Source organism: Zootoca vivipara, chromosome 2, assembly GCF_963506605.1.
Source record: "Zootoca vivipara chromosome 2, rZooViv1.1, whole genome shotgun sequence".
Lineage (NCBI taxonomy): Eukaryota > Metazoa > Chordata > Lepidosauria > Squamata > Lacertidae > Zootoca > Zootoca vivipara.
In genome coordinates this window covers 33,134,544-33,156,475 of record NC_083277.1, presented here as the reverse complement: position 1 = coordinate 33,156,475, position 21,932 = coordinate 33,134,544, and the positions used below count along the sequence as shown (strand labels likewise).

General features: G+C 41.9%; 1 protein-coding gene across 1 annotated transcript in view; it reads right to left on the bottom strand.

Annotated features, from left to right (window-relative positions):
* LOC118080810 (contactin-4) overlaps nt 1–21,932 on the bottom strand; it is a 532,292-nt gene that overhangs the window by 13,441 nt on the left and 496,919 nt on the right. Inside the window, exons 15-18 of the mRNA XM_035106605.2 lie at nt 13,652–13,827; nt 9,628–9,748; nt 1,161–1,319; nt 631–780 (exon numbers count right to left, since the gene is read on the bottom strand). Of these exons, the coding sequence (XP_034962496.2) occupies nt 631–780; nt 1,161–1,319; nt 9,628–9,748; nt 13,652–13,827 (606 nt within the window). The remainder of the gene's footprint in view (nt 1–630; nt 781–1,160; nt 1,320–9,627; nt 9,749–13,651; nt 13,828–21,932) is intronic.

Genomic DNA, 21,932 nt, shown 5'->3' with positions numbered 1-21,932 from the left:
GGTGTATGAAAGGTGTTTTCACAAAAATGAAGCCCTAGCACTTACGTGAGCAACACTCTTTTATTATATGACCACACAGGATCTCATTTATGTCACTGGTGCCTTTTGGCAAACACAACCTTTTTTTAGTCTCACAATAATTGATGCTGATAATAAGTTTAGAGATTTATCTTATACCAACTTAGAGTAATGAATGGTATCTTATTAAGGATGCTGGAAAGTATATCTGTGAGGGGAAAACTATGGTTCCTATGAGTCGTCCCCCCCAAGGGTGCTTTAAAGCTATGGTGCAGATATAAAGCCTCAGTCAGCAAGGCAGTAATGGGGGGGTGATGGAAGTTCTAGTCCAAAACCTCAGGAGGGCCTTCAGTTTGGGAAGGCTGGGATATATGGGCTATGGCACTCCATAAGGTGTCAAAAAGGAAACACTGTCCATACCTCCATGCTTCCTGTTATGAGCATGAGGAGGTGTGGACACAGCCTTAGTAAACTCCTAAAAATAAAGTTTGCTCAATTAAATGCATTGTTCTCTTATGCAGACTATTTTGACCAAGTAAAAGTAGTTATAAAATGGAAGTGTCAAAGACTGGTTGAAATGCCAAATGCAGCATTTCAGCTTCTACTACTTACGAGCCTCTTCTGTTCTTCGTTTCTCCGATGGTTTGCTTGGCTCTCCAATTCCAATAAGGCTGGCGGCAACTACCCGGAATTCATACTCAACCCACGGGTTTAAGCTCACTACTGTTGCCGTAAATGTGTTTCCATCTATGGCGTCAGGCACTAGAGGAGAAAAGCGTAGGTCAAGAATGTAAGAATGCCCAATGGTTACCGAATAATGAAATATTTGGGTTAAAAACAAAATAAAGGGGGGAAAGGACAGAATGTAGACTCTAGAGATAAGCCATTAGTTGGCTGCTCTTTTTTTTCTGTTGGCTAAATTTTGTAATCTCTGCTAATTTTGCTAAATTTGGGGTGAAAAATATTGAGAAAGACATATAGATGTAAATTAGTTAGTGATATGTTCCATTCAGTCACAAGAAAAGAACTGGATCAGACCATTGCTGCTGCTTCCCCATAACCAGAAATCCCATGGGCTCATGGAAAACGGTTAAAGCAAGCTTCAGTGGTCATGTTCTGCATGTTCTAAGATGTCTAGTTACCTGTGTTGACTGCTTGCCATCCCACAGAAAATGGGGTCCTTGCTTGAATAACATACGTTGTAATGGGACTGCGATTATCTGCTCCTGGCCTCCAGGATACCTGAGCTGTAGTGTCTGTGATTTCATCAATTGTCACAGCTTCGGGCGGACCTGGTGGACCTGTTATGAAATACACATAACACAAGTTTCAAATATCCTCAATGAGACACACCCTGCATGTAAAATATCTCACATCAAGTATTAAGAAGTAACAACACTACCTTTCAGCTCAAGCTTTAATAGTTTTCAGTATGCAGAGAAGTCTTTTAAAACAGATTAAACAATGACAACCCTGGGATTCTTTGGACAATATATTTTTAATTTGGACCACTTATAGTTCCCTCCAGCAAGAACGAATTTCCATGATGTGCACTCTTTTTTTCTGAGTTTATTATCACACAGATAATCAAATATTAACCACAGTGGCTAAAGCTACCTATTTTATAGTAGATTAAATACATGCATAGTTGCTTTTGCACATGGAGTCTGCTCTTGGACACTCACTTTTATCTCCTATAGACAGTGAGATGCTGAGTACTTACACATTTTTTTTATAAAAAGCCTTTAGGAAAAATAGCAGATAGGGACCCCAAAATTGCATTTTGCCATAGTTAAAAATATGAGGCTTGTGAGGCAAGGCCTAGAAACTTTACGAGATATCAGCTTCAGGATTATGTTAAATGAATGAATGTAAGTGGAATCCTATGCACATCCACTCTGAAATAATCCTCATTATGTTCAGCACTTGTAATTAAACATTTCAAAAATTGAAATATCATGATTTAGTCACCTATTTTTAATGCCTAACCTTCTAGCACTTGAATTTCCATTCAAACAGTTCAATTAAAAAAAAGTCACAGCCTGCTTTTCAACCCTAGAGTAAATTAAGTCATTTTAAAACCATAATTTGAAATGTATCCATTCCAGTATAACTTTACCCCTCAGCACTCTATGAAATCAGTTCTGAATAAGGTTGTACTGTGTGCCTCCAGCAAGAATACTTAGTAGTCCTTGCTTTCACAGCTGGTCAGTCTTCCTAGATCTGTCAGTTCAAAGTCAGGATGGTGGGTTATTATAGCGTTACCTACCATGATGTACTTTACAAATTACATCTCCCTAATGGTCAGTAGATGGAACAATTGATTAAAAGGAAATATGAGGCACCTCAAACAAACTATACTTTCATTTCAGAGCTTTCTCAATTGAATTCTTACTGAAATCAATTTTGATAAGTTTATCTTGTTCTGCAATGGATTGTCCAACTTATTTACTTACTTACTTACCTACTTACTTGCTTGCTTGCTTGCTTGCTTGCTTGCTTACTTACTTAACTGACAGCTAGAACAATATTTCTGAATGATATTGCCAAAATATGATTTTTATCGAACAATCAAGACAACTGTATAACATCTAAAATGGCTGTTTGTGCAGAAACAGCCAGAAACAATCATGAAGTGTTTGTTTGTTTTTTGATCTAAAGCTCTACATTCTGTGATATTCTGTCTGTAATGTCTACATTCTGGCCATAATGGAATTTTCTGTTTTGTATTTTAAGCTCTGCTGCCAGCCTACGTTTAACAGTAGATGTAAAACCTATGGCAGGGGTTCCCAAACTACGGCCCGGGGGCCGGATGCGGCCCAATTGGCCTCCCAATCCGGCCCGTGACGACCCCCGCCGCTCGCCGCTGCCCGCTCTTACGGCGCGCAGCGCGGCGGCGCTCTTCCAGGTCAGAAAAAAGCGCCGAAAATCCTTTGTGCGCATGCGTATGGGCCTCTCCCGACCCAGAAGAGGTCATTTCTGGTGCACTTCCGGGCCGGGGGAGGCCCATACGCATGCACACAAACGATTTCCGGCACTTTTTCCGACCTGGAAGTGCGCCGCCGTGCCCGCAAGCGCCTGTGCGCATGCGCACGGGTGCGCACTCCCCCGCCCTCCAGCCCGCCGCGCGATCGGCACGGTGGGAACCGGCCCAAAGCCTGGTAAGTCTGGGGACCCCTGACCTATGGTTTAAAATAAAAAATGGACTGAGACCGAAGTCCTAAACACACTTACACAGCCACACTTATTTATGAGCACACATGTGGAAGATTGTGCTGTGAGGATGCAGTCTTCACACACCTAGGAGCAAGCCCAAATAAACACGTATAGGATTGCACTGTTTTGACTTTGCTATTTTTAAACCCTACTATTATTAAAGGTTAGAAATGGGGTGTAAAACACCCACCTGAAGACAGAACCAAGAACCTTGGAGGCCACATTAAAATCCTGTCTTTTGTGGCTTTCTAACTGATCCTGCTTTAAAATTTTCTAAGCTAGACAGTGGCTCATCTTTAGTGTATATGGCAGTGAAGATTTTCGAATTGTTAAAATGGAACATCTGCAGTAGAGTTCACCAGCCAAGTGCCCATGTAGGCTTACATTGGTGTCCCTGGACATGCCCCGCCCCAAACTCTGAGCTTTCATTTCTTTCTATTCCTCATAGAAAAGAAAGGAAGCAAAATGTACATGCACCATTGCAAATAATTTCTGTGAAATGAGCCACCTTGGCTGCTTCCACCTGTCATTGTTTCTGGACAGAGCTGTGATTGGTAAGTGAGTTGTTTACACACCAGACACACTCTGGGGTCCTAAAGAGGTGCAATTTTCATCTCCCCTTTAGTGCACTTTTCCTGCTCTTGTCTTATTTTCTAGTCTTTAGAGTCTCTGCAGCTTGTCCTTCATTTTCCCCTAGTAATCAGGATACATCTATCCTGTGCTTGGGTACTATACAATATATGTGGGAGATGTTAAATAACAGCAACTCCCTCTAAAAAGAAATGCAAAAACCTTGCAAGGAGGCTTAGTCCAATATGACATATCATGGATGCATTAGTTGAGATTCCAGAGGAGGAGGAGGAGTTTGGACTTGCTATCCTGCCTTTCACTCCCCTTAAGACAGGCATCCCCAAACTGCGGCCCTCCAGATGTTTTGGCCTACAACTCCCATGATCCCTAGCTAAGAGGACCAGTGGTCAGGGATGATGGGAATTGTAGTCCAAAACATCTGGAGGGCCAAAGTTTGGGGGTGCCTGCCTTAAGGAGTCTCAAAGCGGCTAACAATCTCCTTTCCTTTCCTCCCCCACAACAAACACTCTGTGAGGTGAGTGAGGCCAAGAGACTTCAGAGAAGTGTGACTAGCCCAAGGTCACCCAGCAGCTGCATGTGGAGGAGCAAGGACATGAACCTGGTTCCCCAGATTACAAGTCCACTGCTCTTAACCACTACACCATGCTGGCATTGCAGGGTGTTGGATGAGAAGACCTTCGGGATCCCTTCTGACTCTACAGTTCTATGATTCTTATGTCCTTCCTTTCAAAGAGTTTTGCACTCTGCTACAAAGGGCTCTGTAAAGTTCCTCTGGTGGTTGCATTTCATAGGTGGTAAACATGTACATCTCACCTTTTGGGTTCAGTACAGTTGTACCTTGGTTTTCGAACGCCTTGTGACATTTTGGCTCCCATACGCTGCAAACCCAAAAATGAGTGTTCCCGATTTGCAAACTTTTTGGAAGCCGAACGCCTGACGCGGCTTCCGATTGAGTGTAGGAAGCTCCTGCAGCCAATCAGAAGCCGCACCTTGGTTTCTGAACGTTTTCGGAAGTTGAACGGACTTCCGGAACGGATTCCATTCGAGAACCAAGACACGACTGTACTAGTTTTAAGGGATAAAAGTTGTAACTCTCCTTCTCAAGGAGCCATACAGATAGAGTCTGATACTTCCAAGTTCTCCTATATTTGGGAATGCAACGTTGATCATAACAGTTTTGCCAAGTTCTGTCCTGAAAGTGGTTTCTGGCATCCCAAGAGGAGTGTCCACAGATGTGCTCTCCCACACGGCTTCATGGTGAGAGAAGCCCCACCTGCTTGACCAAGCAAAAGCTCTTCCCCCAGGTTTGGAGATACCTGCTAAAATATTCTGCTTTGACATACATAAAATGTTTTACTAGTTATTTTTTTTAAAAAAAATGGGGTACAATCCTATCACCAGAATCCAAAAGACAGGTTGTTAGAGAGATGAAGCCGAAGGTCATATACGCTTGTGCTACCTTAAAACCTAGCTGATTTATTTGGAGGTGAGTTTCTATTGGCAACAACCCAAGAAATTCAGAAAACATGCTAAGCCAAAGTGGAGAGTGATTAAAAGTATCACAGATCTCTTAGTTTTTGTCAACTGTCATGTCTTTCAGTCAAATTCAACGATGTAGTGACAGTAATAATTTTAAGTGTAGCAGAAACAGAATCATAGCTATAACTAGTCCCCCCCCCCCTGTTCAAGTCAAGTTCTAAGAGTATTTGACTAGACAGGCCATGTGCCTTTCCATAACTAGCTGTTATCAGAAGGTGATGTAAAAGCTTGAGTTACTGCTCTTTTCTCCTCTCCAGCAGATGGTGCAATGTGCAAAGAAAATTCCTTTTGGAAGAAGGAGGGGTGTGGGGGGGAAGGAAATTCAAAATGCAGGAATAAAGTCATTAGCTGAATTTGCAGGCTCCTTGCAATATATTCTCCTCTAACAGACTCCTAGCAAAATTTAAGATTATTCCCTACAAAATGATGCATATACTTTCGGTTAAGAACCTCAAGTATTACGGATTTTAAATATTTAGCAGCCTAATGTATTGGTATTTAAACTGCTCATTGGGCCTCGTCCTCATTAAATGGAGTGTGCATTTAGTGCAGCAACAATATATCTTGCTCCCATGAGGGAACAGCTGATAAACCACTGCTGTCTTCTTAAATGGACAATGATCACGTTTCCTATTCTCTCTCCTGGCAAGAGGAAGATGGCTTCTTCTCTGAATTTCAAGAGGTTTATGTACGGACCACAGCGTTCATATTCAGAAGCACAACACACTTGATCAAAAGCATCAGATAATTAAGGATGACATAGGCAACTTGAATCTATATAAGGTAGTGAGCTGAGAATAAACTGAGCGAACTTTCCTTGCTTAAATGGCTCAATAGGGCCATCATAATGTATTGTAAAACTAGTCCTTTCTTCGATATAGGTGGGATCCTCAGGCAACCTGCTATTCCAACGACACCTAAAGTGAATGTGCTTCAGTCAGGGGTATCCCAAATCACTCCCTGGTCCCAAACTGTTTTCAGGACTCTCTCATGCCATGTGAGCTTGCCTGTGCAGAGGCTCCTTTATCTGATTCCTTGCGATCTAAAGTATGCTGTATTTGGTGGTGGTGGTGGTGGGGAGAGAGACACACTGCTTTCTTGGTTGTGATGCCTGAGCTGTGGAACACCAAACAATCCTGCTTAACTATTTCACTCTGTTTGCCCTGCAGCAGGGAGTGTGTGACTTTTTTTATAGTAACTTGGTCTGTGCTGAATTAAATCCCCTCTGAATTTTGCCTTGCTCTTCTGTTAGCATTCTGTCTCTTGCTTTATACAGTAGGTGGGGCGGGGGGGGGAGCTCTTGCTTGTAAGCCTAAGTCATGGGTAGGCAAACTAAGGCCCGTGGGCTGGATCAGGCCCAACTGCCTTCTGGATCTGGCCCGCGGACAGTCCGGGAATCGCCGTGTGGATCGCCAGCACACAATTCTTTCCTTCTCCCTCACACGGTGGTGGCAGCTCCCCCTCCCCCCTCCCGGCTTCTCCCTGCCCTGCCTACAGGAGGAAGGGGACTGGGCTTTGTTTGTGCCAGCATCAGCAGCACTCAAGAGGCCACCATTTTAAACAGCCCCTCTCTGGAGCCCTTTCGTGCGCCACTCATCATCCCACCGCTGCCAGCCCCTGCCACTCGCAAGACACAGGTAAGCAGCCACCGGGGCTCGTGGTACTCTTGCATCATCCCCCCCCCCCCAAATATAGTCCAGTGGACTGGCCTCCTGCTGAAAAAGTCTGCTGACCCCTGGCCTAAGTGGGCCTGTGAGCTTATCAGCCAAGGTGCAACTGCCCGCCCTACACCTGACATCTGACGTGGAGTAGGAAAAGACATGGCTCTACCAAAATGTGGGTTCATTGAGCCTTTGAAAGAGGTACCATGGCTATCAGTGTTGCAAAGGCAGAGGGCTTTGTTAGCCCTTCCAGTTGGCTGATTGAAAGCACTATGCTGTTGTCCTCATTGTTTGATTTAAATCTGTATGGGCAAAGGAAAATGGCTTACACTGAGCATTACTGTGACATAAAGCAGCAGACAGGTGCGTGGCTCAGCCCAGCTATCAAAGCTGGCCTCGTGGGATGAGGTGGGTGAGGATCTGGGCCACCAACAAGATCCAGCTGTAGCTGCTGCACTTATGCTCCTGTTTGATTGTTTTTATCATGACATCCTTATCTGCCTTGAAGGTTTCCACTATAAAAGGCTGCGGAAAAATGCCTGAATAAATACTGTCACAGTGCAGGCTGTCTGGGGAAGGGGAGGAAATCCATTTCCAATAGATGGATGTCATGAAATGTTGGTCCTAACTATGGAACAAATATATTATACCACTACAGTTGCCATAGCTCCCTCAAAAGAATCCTGGGATTTTTAATTTAACGAGTAAAAAGGATTCAGTATTAAGTACGGTATATTTAATCTTTTCCACAGCACTACATTTCCCAGGGTTTGGCGAGAAGACATAATTATCATTAAACTATCTTAAGTCTCTCCTGTGCATAACTGCCAAGTCTCCCGTTTTTCGTGGGAAACCCCCGGATTTTAATCCGTTTCCCGCTGTTATCCCGAATAGAAAAAAATCCCGAAAATCCCCCAGATTTCCTACCTACCAGGGAGGCTCCATTTCGGGTGCCGCTCAGGGGTGGCGGCTGCAGTGAGAGATTCTTCTGGTCTCCCCCTTTCTAACAGGGCAGTTTTGTGGCCCTGGGGGTGTGTGGCGCAAGAGGCCCTGTGGCTGCTGCCTGTTCCCCTTGAGATATGGCGGGCTAAGAGGCCATTCCCACTTTCACTGGCGCTCCACCGTGGGGGGCAGCGATGGCAGGAGGCTCATCTCTAGAGGTTTCCCACTAACCGTGGGGGTTGGCTTGGCAGCGACGCCTCACACGGCCATTTCTCCTCTCCCCCGCCCACCTTTGAGGCGCTGCTTCCTGCGGCCTTCCCCTTCCCATGCCGGCTCCACGGCCACTGGGGGGCTGGCGATGGGGGCAGAGAGGCACCGGAAGTTGCTTCTACGCATGTCCAGACATGCTGTAGAAGCGGCTTCCAGTGCCGCGCCGCTGCTGATCCCGCATTTTTCAGTGGGAGACTTGGCAGCTATGCTCCTGTGTGTTATGCCCGAAGTCACAATTCTGTAAGCCTTTCTTGTTTTCTGAAAGGCTGCATAGGAATAAATTCTAACTAAAATTAGTTAAATCTCATATCAAATGTTCACCCCGTAACAACAGCCAACGTGAAAACCCGCAATAGCCTGAAATGTATTGGGGCACTCTATATCTTGAAATCTGATATTCATTTTAGGGAGCAGCTTTCTCACTGTCCCAAGTCAAAATTGCTGTAACATTTCCAAAAATTTTGAGAACGGAATTTATTTTCTGACCCTATACCAACACAGGACTACAATAAAATTGCTGCCAGTTTAGCTTTCAACTTTCAGACTCCAAATCTATCTCTGTACTAATCACCTGTAACTGGATCAGTAACCAGTTATGATTTGACTGAGCTTGACTACTTGAATGATCCAGGTGCAACACTCCTTTGACAGCTGCTGAGTTGAAGTGACCAATGCATGGCATGAAGGGGTCTGGTTTTCCGTTTTCTTTGTAAGCCACCACCATTTGCAATGTACAGCAGCTGTATACTTGCCAAGTATATTTAGCTGAAGTGGCCATTACACGGCACAAAAACCCCATTGGTTCATGTTTCATTTCTGCAAGCCATTATTGCACATGTGCATTGCTGAGCAATGGTTTAAACTAGGGGGAAGTGAAAGAACATATGTAATTTTCAACCCCATCTTGCCCAACTGAGTGACCCACTGAAGTGCCACAGGAAGGCAGTATGTGCCTATGCAACTTTGTAAAAGGGCAAAACTTGCAAGCAAATTGTCACTGCCTGACTAGCTGAAATGCCATGAGGTGAAACTGTGTTCACACCAAGGGTTATAGGGAATCGGGACATGCACAAGCCCTCAGGGTTTTCAGCGAAGTACGTTCTCACATAAAAAGCTGCCTCCGCGCACATCCAAATTCAGCAAATTAACATCGCCATCAACATTTCAAACAACAAAATAAATAATTGGTGCACGTTGTTACCATTTAAGGTTCGATAGAAGATAACTCTCCCCCCCCCCATATTTTGTACCAAATAATCAGTGGTACTTCATAGGCTGCTAGTTATCGAGCGTAGTAAACTCTCTCAAGCTGTGCTTTATGTTATTATCCATAGCAGCGGTTGCTGGGAACAGTCGTTTTACTACAACAACGGCAACAAAATTCAAATACCTCTTACAATCAGGTCTGCAGCAGCTGATAGCTTGTCCACACTTGTTTGCACCATGCAGACGTACTTTCCAGCGTGATTCAGCTGGATGCTTCTGATCATCAAATCACCAGCTGAATCCTGCTGATAAAGTAAGGGAAAGTGGTTACAATTACTTTTTAATGAGCTCTAAACATCATTATCACATGAAGGACAACTGTGGCTAATGGATTTATTCTACATCAGCTGATGAAAATGCTCATAATGCAACCCATAGCCTATTTAATATATGTGAGCTTTCCTTGAAGATAAGAGCTGAAAGTATGGTTGCCTATAAGGGACACAGGAGCTTCGGGTCAGTCAAATTGTTACCGCAAATGTGATTTGATGGGGGGGGGGGATGGATGGTGGGCTGTGCTCTGCCACACTCCAGACATCCAGTTTATAGCCTTCATTGCTATTCAGATGTCTGTATTCCTCCTATATCCATTTAACAAGTGAGCACCAGCCCAAATTGGAACGCATTTGTTAACAGCTTCCAGAGTCTTTGTGCCGCAGCCAGCATTTCGATTGCCTGGCTTTTGTATTAAAAGGTCATGAGGACAGTGCTCTCCGAGGACATTTGCATCACCTAGCATGAAAGGATAATTTGTTTTTCAAAATGCCAAATGCTCATGTATGATTAGCAGTTGCAGGTAACTAATTATGGTTCTGCATGATTGCGTGACTCCAAAAACACACACACCCAAACACATTTTCTCTGTCCAGCAGGCACAGTGCTTAACAAGTTAGAAACCTAAGCATAAGATTGCAGTTGCAGCCTTTTAATTGAGAGATATTAATATAGTACATATTTTGGGGTTTGGGGATACAATTACGTGTAATTGCAAGCCACAGCTGTTGTCGCCGCTGCTATGCCCCCTGCAGGGCAGAAGTTTAAAATGATTTATTTTATCTTCCACAGCGTTTCGCATTTCAGCACCTGTCTTCAAGGGACTGCAGCTAATGTTTGCAACTGCAATTTCATCTTCTGTTTGTAGAATGAAAACCAGTATGGTTCAGAGTTTACCTTGGATCTGGGACGGCTGGGTCCAGGTAGCACCTGCTTAACAGGGCAGCCTTGGGCAGATTACTAGCGCTTGGTCTCAGCTCATCTTAAAATAGCTGATGACCATTTTACATGAGGTTAAAAAGAATAAAGGCAGAGGATAAAGCATTTTGAAAACAAAAATGCTTTATAAGTACCAGCAACAGTGACTACTGTTCAAATGGCTTTAAAATGAAATACCATACTTTTCCATGTATAAGACTAGGATTTTTTTTTACTAAAAATAATGTTAAAAAGAGGCATAGCTGTCAACTTTCAGATTTGAAAATAAGGGATCAGCAGTTTCACCCATCCCAGAGACAGTCTACGGTATATCTAACAATCTAGGATAGCAGTGGGAAACAGCGCTGGAATAAGGGAATTTCCAGCAAAAAAAGGGAAGGCTGACAGCTGTGGCTTGGAATAAGGGAGTTTCCCGCAAAAAAAGGGAGGGTTGACAGCTATGAAAAGAGGGGGGCATAGTCTTATACACGGGCAATCTCCCCCCATTTTCTTAATTTTGAGTCCCCCAAAATAGGGGGGGTCTTATACATGGGGGCGTATACACAGAAAAATAATGTATATGTTTAAAAAGCCTTGACTACAAGTGAGAGCAGGCAGATCTGTCAATATCAATTTCTTTCAGTTTTCTCATTCTCAAATTCAGGATTTTTAAATCCTCATGAAAGTTCGTCTTCAATTTTTCATTCTATACCTATTTCCCCCCCAAAGCATTTCCCCCTAATATAATACATCTTCTCATGTTATTTTGCAATTCACTAATATGTGCATTTTAATGTGTTCTCTATCCTGGTATATGCATTTTTTTTGTTTTTGCATTACTTGCCAGGAAAATGAACTGCAAAATTTAAAGAAGTGCAGATTTCAAAGGAATGCTCTGTTTTGGTCCATGTACTTTTTCAGAAAGTATGAATTGGGTAGATTTGCCCTTAATTGAGAACTGAACCAAATTTCTCCCCATACCTAAATACAAGCTACTGAAGCCAAGCAAAAAAAGCCTGCTGTACTCCAGCTGTGTCACACTAATTTTCCATCTATATGTGTATGCATCTTAGCATGTAGACAGAATAGAAATTCGTTTGGATATAATGCTAAACCATAGTTTACTGCCACATGCCTGTGTCTTAACAAGCCTCAGGCTCATGTTTCCTCACCTCTTCTCTTCTGATGGAGTTGTAAGGAGATCAAAAGCTTTCACTTACCTTTTTAAACAAACCAGTTTCTTATTATGTTTCAAATTCAAGGAACTCTGGTTAGTTTAAACTTGTTTGAGAACAAACAGCGGTCACAAACCAAGGTTTGATCACAGCTTTCCCCCCCTCAGGAACCATAGTTCCCCTAAATCCAGACGTAATGAAGAATTCTGATTAGTTTTAAACAGGAAGTGGGGGCTTCTCATCTCATGCTTATGCCAGAGAAGAGGCATGGGAGGAAGCATACAAGCCAGAGGCTTGGTGTCACTCTTGCATGTAGTGCTAAAACTAGGAGAAACTCAAAACAGCATTGCATAAATGCAGGATGGATTAGACAGTGGCTAGTATCCAAAGAGCTGCTCATGAAAGGGGCTTGCACCAGCCAAGTGGAAATAGTTTTCTCCCATTTCACCAGCTGTCTCCTACGTCGTATCATAAGCTGTGTTTGAAGTTCCCTTTGATTATAAAGCAGTTTGCCATACATAGGGAGAACAGGGAGGGTGCTGCTGTTTGGTAAGTCTAAGGGCTCCTTGTGATCATGAACAGTACTAGTTCTACAGCTCTTTGGATTCTGGTCCAAGTTTCCAAAATGTTTCTGAAGCTTGATTCCCTTAACAACCAGGGATAAGGGGTGATTATGAGGATGGTTTAGATTAGAAGATGCTGTAGTAGCTGCTTGGATCATCTCTGGAACCCAAAGCATGGCTGAAAGTATGCATACGCTAGACAATTGCAGCAGAAGAAGGGATAAAATAGAGCCTGATTATGTGGGCAGGATTTATTGCAAGGCTGTAGGTAAGTTTCTGGGCTCTGGTGAGAAGGGTAGAGACAAAGTCATGTGCAGCCTCATAGCTCCTTACGATGCCATCAGAGCTGTACATTCCCATACAGGAGCCACTTGCATTATATGTAGTATAGAACCCACCCATTCTTATTTCAGCTTCAAAGAGCAGCTTGCTGTCTCTGCCATTTTGGATTTTGGTAACACATATCCTAAATATAAGCTGATCTCCATTATATAGAAAAGGTGGCAATCTGCATCTCAGGCACCATCTGTGGCTTCCTGCTTAGCAGTAATGGGTGGTATGCAAATAAGTATTACTCAGAGTAGATCTGCCGAAATTAACTTAACCTAACATATTTGTGTTCATTAATTTCAGTGGGTCCACTTCCGTGTAGAGCTTAGTTGAATGTCATCCAATATCTTTTTTTTTTTAAGCTGTGAAGGGTGGTGACAAATAATGCAAATAAGGATGGTGACAAATAATGCAAACTACTGGCAAATGCTTAAGACCTAACTTCACATTTGTTTCTATGTCAGTGCAAAGTTGAACATTTGTCATGATTTGCTAATGATCTGTAGCTTCTGAAAAGCAGAGAATTCTGAGAAATTACTCTTTGGACAATGCAATTGAGGAGATACAAAGATTACCACACTAGCAAGACAATAGAAAACAATTAGGCTGCAATCCTATCCCCAATTGCCTTGATGTCATTGTCATTCAAAGAACATTTCCCACAGTCAAGGAATTCTGGGGAATGTAGTTTGTTATGGAGTTGCTCGGAACTGTAAATCTGTGAGGGATAAAATGCAGTGCCCAGAATCCTTTGAGGGGACGAAATGTGCTCTGAAGATATAAACACAGCTAGAGTTGTAGGTCTGTCCATAAACATATCTTGCTCATTGCTGAAATTCTCAGCACTCATAAAGAATTGCCTTGGTGGATTACTAATAGTGATACTTACCCCTCCAACTCTTTCAAAGTGATCCCCATCTTTTTCAAAGTCTATCAGGTGTCCATTAAATGACCAAGTAAATAGAATATCTAGCGGGTGATCATGAGATACCTGGCAAGGCAGAAGAATACTTTCGCCAGCGGTGACATCCATGCTGTTAGGTGCCACCATAAATCGTGTTGGATCTGCAGGTAATAAAGGGCACCAAAGAAAGTAACTCGCCTGATTTAAAAACAACAGTAACAACAACACACACAGAGAGATTGCAGCTCTTAAGTGGTCCTTAACTAGAACAGGTTCTATGAGGTTTATATACCTACAGTATGACCAGTAGTAAAAGGTAAAAGACCCCTGGACAGTTGAGTCCACTCAAAGGCAACTATGGGATGCAGGGCTCATCTCACTTCAGGCCGAGGGAGCCGGTGTTTGTCTGCAGACAGCTTTCTGGGTCATGTGGCCAGCAGGACTAAACCACTTCTGGCGCAACGGGACACCGTGATGAGTGCCAGAGTGCACGGAAATGCAGTTTACCTTCCCGCCACAGCGGTACCTATTTTTCTACTCACGCTGTTATAGTAATATCAGGTCACTGTACTGTTCTACACTGACAAGTGGAGAATAAACTGAGCTAGTAGTTTGGTTAGTGCAGAGACAAGTTGTCATTACTATTGAAAGTTGCAGCTTGAGTGCATTTATTGCTGTATGGGTTTAAGTGTACCCCAAATTAAAATAATATGGATTGAGTTGTATGCAACATTAGTCTTTACTGAAGTTCATGAATATGGCTAACTTAGGTCCATTAGTTTCAATGTGTCTGTTCTGACTATAGCTTAGTTGGATTCAACTTACTGTGTTCTTTCTTAAAATCTCCAGTTTAAATACAGGTGGTTATTTTGATTTTAGTGTATTTCTCTTGCTTTTTTTCTTTTCTTTTTTTTTGAAACAATACCAAACGTGTCAACTTATAAAATCAGCAAACAGGATAATCCAGAAAGGCAATTATGCTCATACAAATAAAAAAACATGCTACAGAACCATACAGAGTAAAGGTATATCTATCCAGATTAAGCACTTTTGTATCCCATTGTTTTCAGTGGAAAGCTAAGCATGGACCAACGGTCATGTAGTCCAACCCTTGCAATGAAGGAATCTCAACTAAAACGTCCATGACAGATGGCCATCCAAGCAACCTCCAATGAAAGAGAGTCCATTCCACAATCAAACAGCTCTTACTGTCAGAAAGTTCTTCCTGATATTGAGTCAGAATCTCCTTTTTTGTAACAGGAATCCATTGGTTCGGGTCCTATCCTCTGGAGCAGGGGAAAACAAGCTTGCTCCATCTTCCATGTTACAGCTGTTTAGATATTTGAAGATGGCTATCATATCTCCTCTCAGTCTTCTCTTATCCAGGCCAAACATACTCAACTCTCTCAACCGTTCCTCCTAAGGCTTGGTTTCCAGACCCTTGATCATCTTGGTCACCCTCCCCTGAAGCTAAGTAGGTGTTGAGCAATTCTGCCTTTTCCCTGTCGCCCAATAGCACCTCTCCATTTTCACTTGCCCAACAAATTATTTCCTGAGAATGTATTGTGTTTCGGTAGCAAGACTTCTGTGTTGTGTGGTATGTGAAGTTGGCATGTGGTTAAACTAAATTAAACAAGGTAAGAATAAAATATAATCAATAAACATGTATTTTCAGTGTTTATAGAATTTACAGCGTGTTGCTGGAGACAAAGCAGTAAAAGTTTTTTAAATGGCAGGTTTGTGCAACCTTAATCTGCATGATGATAAAGTATGGGCCCTATCTTTTTGAAACTGCTCTCACACACTTTTTGTTACATGTTTAAATATTATATTAAACCTTTACATATGGTACCCATGCAGCAAAAACTGAATATTCTGTTCATATAAATAGTGAATTATTGTAAGGAATGGCTAGTCTTAAACAGAATACACTGTCATGGTTTCTCCAAGTCCAATAAGAACCCCAGGAAATGATTTTATTAATAGATACTATTTACATCTAGCCAATAGACACACAACCCAGGCAGCCAATGATATGTTATAAACATGAATAATGCAAGTATAAGGGTGGAACTATATGGTCTAAAAAACTTATATCATGTTTCCAAAGTGGAAAAATGAAACCTATTTCTCCAAATGGAAGCTTCATGCCAAAATCTCCTTGCACGGTGTACAGTGGAATGAACGACATGGCCTGGTCATGTCATTAGGTGGAGCATCTCTCCATCTGCCCATCAGCAGGCAGTGATGCAGAATGGGAAGAAATACACTATATAATGACAGAAGGGCTCAAAGTGACTTGTACCACACCTTTCCAAAGTGGGTACATGACACAGAGCTGCTACTTCACCAGTACACCCAAGTTTCTTCTAACATATTGTTCTCACCTATGGAAAGAAAGGAAGTATTTGATGCAATGTATCAAGAGTCCTTGGGCCACCCTACTGCATATTTACTTGATCTCTTAGTTCTGTTGTGCTCAGCAACCCCTTCTAAGTTTGATGGACGTCTGCAATAGAGATGGCTACATATTACCTCCAGTATCAGAAGCAATATGCTACTGAATATGAGCTAGCAATATAGCATGCTACCTTATACCAAGGCAGAACTATGGTTTGTCAGTAGTGTCTACACTGATTGACAGTGGCCCTCCAGCATTTCAGAGAGAGGTCTCTCCCAGCCAAACCAGGAGATGCTGGGGATTGACGTTGGAACCTTCTGCATGCTCTCCCACAGAACCACTGTGAGAACAGAATGCTAAGCCAGATTGGCCTCTGGTGTATATAAGAAGTTATCCGTAGGGCTCTCCTTAGGTTGTTAGAATCATGCCATTTCTGAACATTCGTTTCCCTGACATCCCTTTGTAACGAATTACCATGCAGTGTTTCAGATAAAATTCAGACTTTTAAAACCTTGGATGAGGCAATTGTAAGTTCTACTGAGGACTTAAAAACCGATTGCAGACAATTGGATGAGTTTCACTGTATTTACAAAGGAAAAGTACACCAAGGAAAGATGAGATTCAGGAGGCAACTGGCTCTTTCTTATCAGGGCCTCTCTCGTCTATATGGGTCTCATTCAAGCCGAGGGAAGTTTAAGGGCAGGTTTTCTGATAAATTCCAGGCGACTCACAGCAACCTCTCAATGATTTGCTGTATTGCTTTAGGCAAGTAAGTTAATTGCAATGCTCCTCAGTTTCTTTTTCAGCACAAGGAAGCAGCATTTATCCACTTGATGTGATTTAATGAGACCCGGTTAACAAATATGAACAGAGGAATAAGTTTCTCTAATGATTTTAGGAAACAGAAACAGCTTAGGTTAGACATCTAGTAGAGAAGAGAAGAGGTCCAGAATTCACCACCACTCAGTACATGGATTCCAGGTGTAATTCCTTTGTCATTACAGAAATCCACTCCTTTCCCTACCCCTTTCAACTCTTTTCTTAATACAGTACCAACAAAACTGCAACATCGACATGCTACAAATACTCAACAATGGGGAAACTGTGCTATGTACATTACATTACAGACCGAGTCCATCCACATTATCATTATCCTTTAATCACAGTAATTTTGAGAGCCAAATTGGCTACCTTAACATGTGATCTCAACATATGTTGTGTCTCTAAATGACCAATCCACTTGGTGCTCTCCAAAATGTCATACTATAAATGAGATAGATGACAATGAAAACACTATGACTGTACATGTACTGCCATACAAATGGAAGGGTTTCTGATCCAGTGGGCGTGTCCATAATTGAAGTAAGGGGGAGGAGATTTTTACAATTCCCCTTCTCCTGTAGCCCTCTTCACAGCTCCATCCAGAAAATCTGTGTGAGCTGCAGGGGGAAGCCGAGGTGAGGAAAACTCACCTCCGCTCAACATCCATTAGAGAGAGTCTCCACTAGATTAATGACTATTATATGAACAGAAAAAAACATTTGGCTGCAACCCTTCATCTTTACAAGGGCTACTTAAATAGTGCAAAAAATTACTCATACATATGGTACTCATTAAATGCAACCATCCATTCCTTGGTTTGTTCTCGAGTGTTGATTTCCTGAATTTTGGTAATATGTAGCCACATAAATTTTATGTTATAAGAAACTTCATTTTAACTACCTATCAGCCTCTAACTTGTAATATACATAGCAACTGCATCCTCAGGGTCCCTTCCAATTCCACGATTCTATGATTCTATGAATGAAGTATTCCAACTTCACTGGAAGCAACCTCTTTATTTTGCAACTGCAAGGGTTTTTTTTGTTTTTACCTCTTTCAGATGAGTTTTGAACACCTCACCCAGCTGAACTCAACAAATGCACGATGTCTACAAAAGCATCAATTTTTTTTAAAATTCATTAATGTTTTGTAAAAGCCAGGCAGAGATAAAGTTTGACATATTGCATTTCTGTGAGTGGCTGAAACAACCTGATGAAAAATGACACCAGAGTGCAACTCTGATGAAACTTTTTCTAGTCGTATTCATCATGAGCTTAAGCGTTCTGCAAAGCAATTTACAAATCACCCCCAAGGAGAAAGCTTACCAATCTGTTTTCAAGGACTTGAAAAAGTGAAAGATATATTTAACGACCTTACTGTAGTAGCAGATGAAAAGTGCAATAGAGAAGTCAAATAAGGGTAGCCAAGTGTGCCTGGGTGTTATGAAGCCAAATGCCAATCACACAGAATACATCTGCATTTGTCAAAAGTATTAGTAAGAATGAGCTATTTAATTATGGCATCTCCTTTTATGGAATCCAGCATCATTCTGGCTATCTTCCATTTTTGAAAATCGCCTACTAATATCAAATATTATTTTTTGCCTTGAGCTTTTCCGGCAAAAAGTCACCCTTTAGTGCGCACACTAAGCAAACATCAGTTAGGGATTTCTGAGGATTGCCACTTGCTCTGATTGAGCTTTGAGAGTGGAAAGCTCTGGAGCAAAAAGAGCTCACGGACATGAGCTTTAAAGTATAGTCCATGCCTGGAAAGAGCAGAGGAAAGGTGAGTGTGGATAACCCCTTAGACATTCTCTGTTGCTTCAGAAGATCTGTGAAATAATCCTCAGAGATAAACTTGCGGTGTAAATATCTCCTCAAAAATGAAAGGTGGCATATAAATTCATTTACAAATAAATAAATGCTGAGTACACCAGAAAACACTTCTGACTGCACTGTTCTGTTTTAATATCTTTATGTGGACTAGTATGTGGCAAACTCCCCATTCAAATGTATCTGAATGCGCAAATTAAAATAACTAATCTTAATCCCCTCTTTTACAAAGGCCTTTTAGGAAACCCCTCTTCTTATCTCCCAGCTGCCTTAAACTGCTTTAAACCAAGGATATAACCAAAGAAGGAATGGTTCCTCTATTCCTCTTCCTTCTAAAGCAATCCTGGCAAGAGGGGTCACACAGCCAGCTGTAGCTATAATCTATCAAATTGTAAACTAAACAGGCTTTGCAGCTGGCAAAATTGGATCCCACCTGCTCATGGTGATGATTAGATATTGTGCCTGTTTACACAATTGCTTACCTTGGGAAAACAACTGTTTAGCTCATCTCCATCCCTGATTTATTTAGAAGCAAGGTTTCAAGAGGTAAACTGAACGAGAGTTAACTCCTGGCAAAATAAAGGACTCTTGATTTACTTATCTTTCATCCCAAATAAATTATGATGTAAACAATGATAGGCTTGGGTAGACAAGCTGTTGCATTCCATAAAAGCGCAAAATAACCTAAATGATCCGTAAGTCAACAATTTTCGTGTGTGGGTAAAATACCATGGAATTCCTTGCATTTATGGTATATAATTAAGTGGGAGGAGGGGAACTGGTAATTATTGAATTGAATATTTTTTTCTGTATTTATGTCTTCCAGGAAATTTTATTTTATTATTTATAAAAAGTGTTTATATGCTGCCTTTAGGGGCATAGCCCACCCAAGGTGGCTGACAAAATTAAATATGTTAACATCCATAAAACTAAGCACACCAATAGCAGCCACATAACAGTCCATTTAAAAGATTTTAAAGCTATATATGACAGTTAAAACAAATATAAACAATACATGTGACAGCAGTATCAAGACTCAGGACATCAGGAGCGGTCCCTAGACAGGACATACGGTAATTATTAAAAGCAATCCAAGAGAGGGGAGTTTTTAACACTCAAAACTTTGCCGCATTGGAGCCATGTGCAGCTTTATAGGAACATTTAAAAGCTTATAAAAATACTTCTAAGTATTGCATTGCATATTGTTGTACTCAGTAGTCCTACCAGGATGCAATTTTACCCATGTCTACTCAGAAGTAAGTACAGTACCATTGGATTCAATGGGGCTTACTGCGAAGTAAGCAGAGTCAACACTCCAAGCTTAAACTATAAGATTTCTAAAAAGCTTCCTTCATTATGTGTCCCAGAACCAAACTGATCTGTAAGGTTCCAGCTCTTCAAAAGAGACTATAGCTCTCTTAACTGTAGATGTCACTGGAAGATCAGAAGAGTTTTGCGTCTGTCTCTGTCAGCAATTTCCTGTATTGCAGCTCTATTTCTTATCCAAAGAAGGAAACATCAGTGCTGCTTACGGAGCAGAGGATTTTTGTACTGCGTGACAACAAAAGCAGCAACAAGGCATCTTGGCTACATTTTAACTCTCTCTTGGAATCTCAAATCTTCCAAGGAGACAATAGACATACATTTCACTTACTAAGCAAGAGTGCAATTTCTCTGCTGCAATAAATAAGCACACATGCAAGCCAGAGTTGATAATTAACACTGGTAAAATGCTGGCTCTTATAATTGGCTTTAGCAGCTCCTGAATAATCAGACTCGGTTTCTGGTGCCTTCGTCTTCCTGCCTCACCCACCCACCCAGGCAAACCTCAAAGCCATTTCCTTCTCTTACCAATGCGTCACTCATTTTCACCTTTGGACAAAGCCTCAAGAAGAGATGTAAAGTACGGTACCTAATTTGTGCCATTTTATCCTCTTGTACCTGTGTTCTGACAGGGCTGGTGTCAGGATTAAGCCCTGTGGGGAACCTGCTGACGCACCCACTCCAGGGATGATTGGGCATCCCTGTAGCCACCTGGCTACCTTCCTGCCCCTTGCTGTCACTACTTGGTCATCTGCGGTCGCCTGACATACAAGCCATGACCAGAATTTGCCTTGCACTTCCCCTCTGGATGGCTGGGTGGACAGAGGGCAAGGAAAGCTAATGTGCATGGGTGAAGAGAAGAAAAAACCCACTCTGCTTGCCTAAATGTCCCATCCTCCAAAATCTTCATCCAGCACTTTGTTCTACTTTGCAGTTCTCCATTCTGGCTGATTTACAGGTGTATTCAAACTTCAGTTATACAGCAGGACACATGACTCTTGTTCATAAGAGAAGCACATTCCACAGGGCCTATTCCTCCCTTGAAAAAGAACTCAGCAGCAGGTAGGATAGAATGAGTTAGGTGCAGATTACTTGGATATGCTTGTTATGTTTGCTTTACTCGAGCTCTTCCTTTCCAAAGCGAAAAGAGTTGGAATGGGTGACATTTGCTAGCAGCACGAACATTGCAGTTGTCACAAAGCTGCAATGATTTTCTTTTTTAGAATTACAAGCCACCCAGCTGCATAAGTCTGTGAGTAACAAATCATCCAATTTGAAAACAAAAAACCACCCTGGTTTTATATTGATTGTGTGTCCATTAGGAGGCATTGTTTAGAATAAGCAGCTCTGCATTGTCTTATTTGCTTGTTGTAGATCATGCAGAGCTGTGTTGTGTCATGTTAATCTGGAGTACATGACACAGTGGGACACTTATCTGCTGGGGCCTGAAACCAAGCAACAGAAAATAAATCACAGCCTGACACTAAAAAGGCAGATGCCTTTTTCAACTCCGACTTCAAATGTAGTAATAAAAACAGCTACAGAGTGAAACAGGCAAAAATAACAGAGAGAGTGCAAGAAGCAATTGGGCAATTTCAGAAAGTCCAAAATATCCACCATGATGTTATTGTAGATAGTTTTAAGGCAAGTAGTGAATGAGAGTTCCAGGTTGCTTTTCTGGTTTGTTTCCAACTATGCAGAATCCACGGGGGTGGGGTGGGTGGGTATGCCTGTCAATTTAAATATCCAAGGATGACGTGTGAAAAGAACATCAACACAAAAGGAATGTGTTGAAACTCTACTGTAGTCAGAAATATTTGGGGCATAAGCACATTGGGGGTAAGCACTTTTTAATTCTACTGATTTTAGGGAGAGAGATCAGAGCATC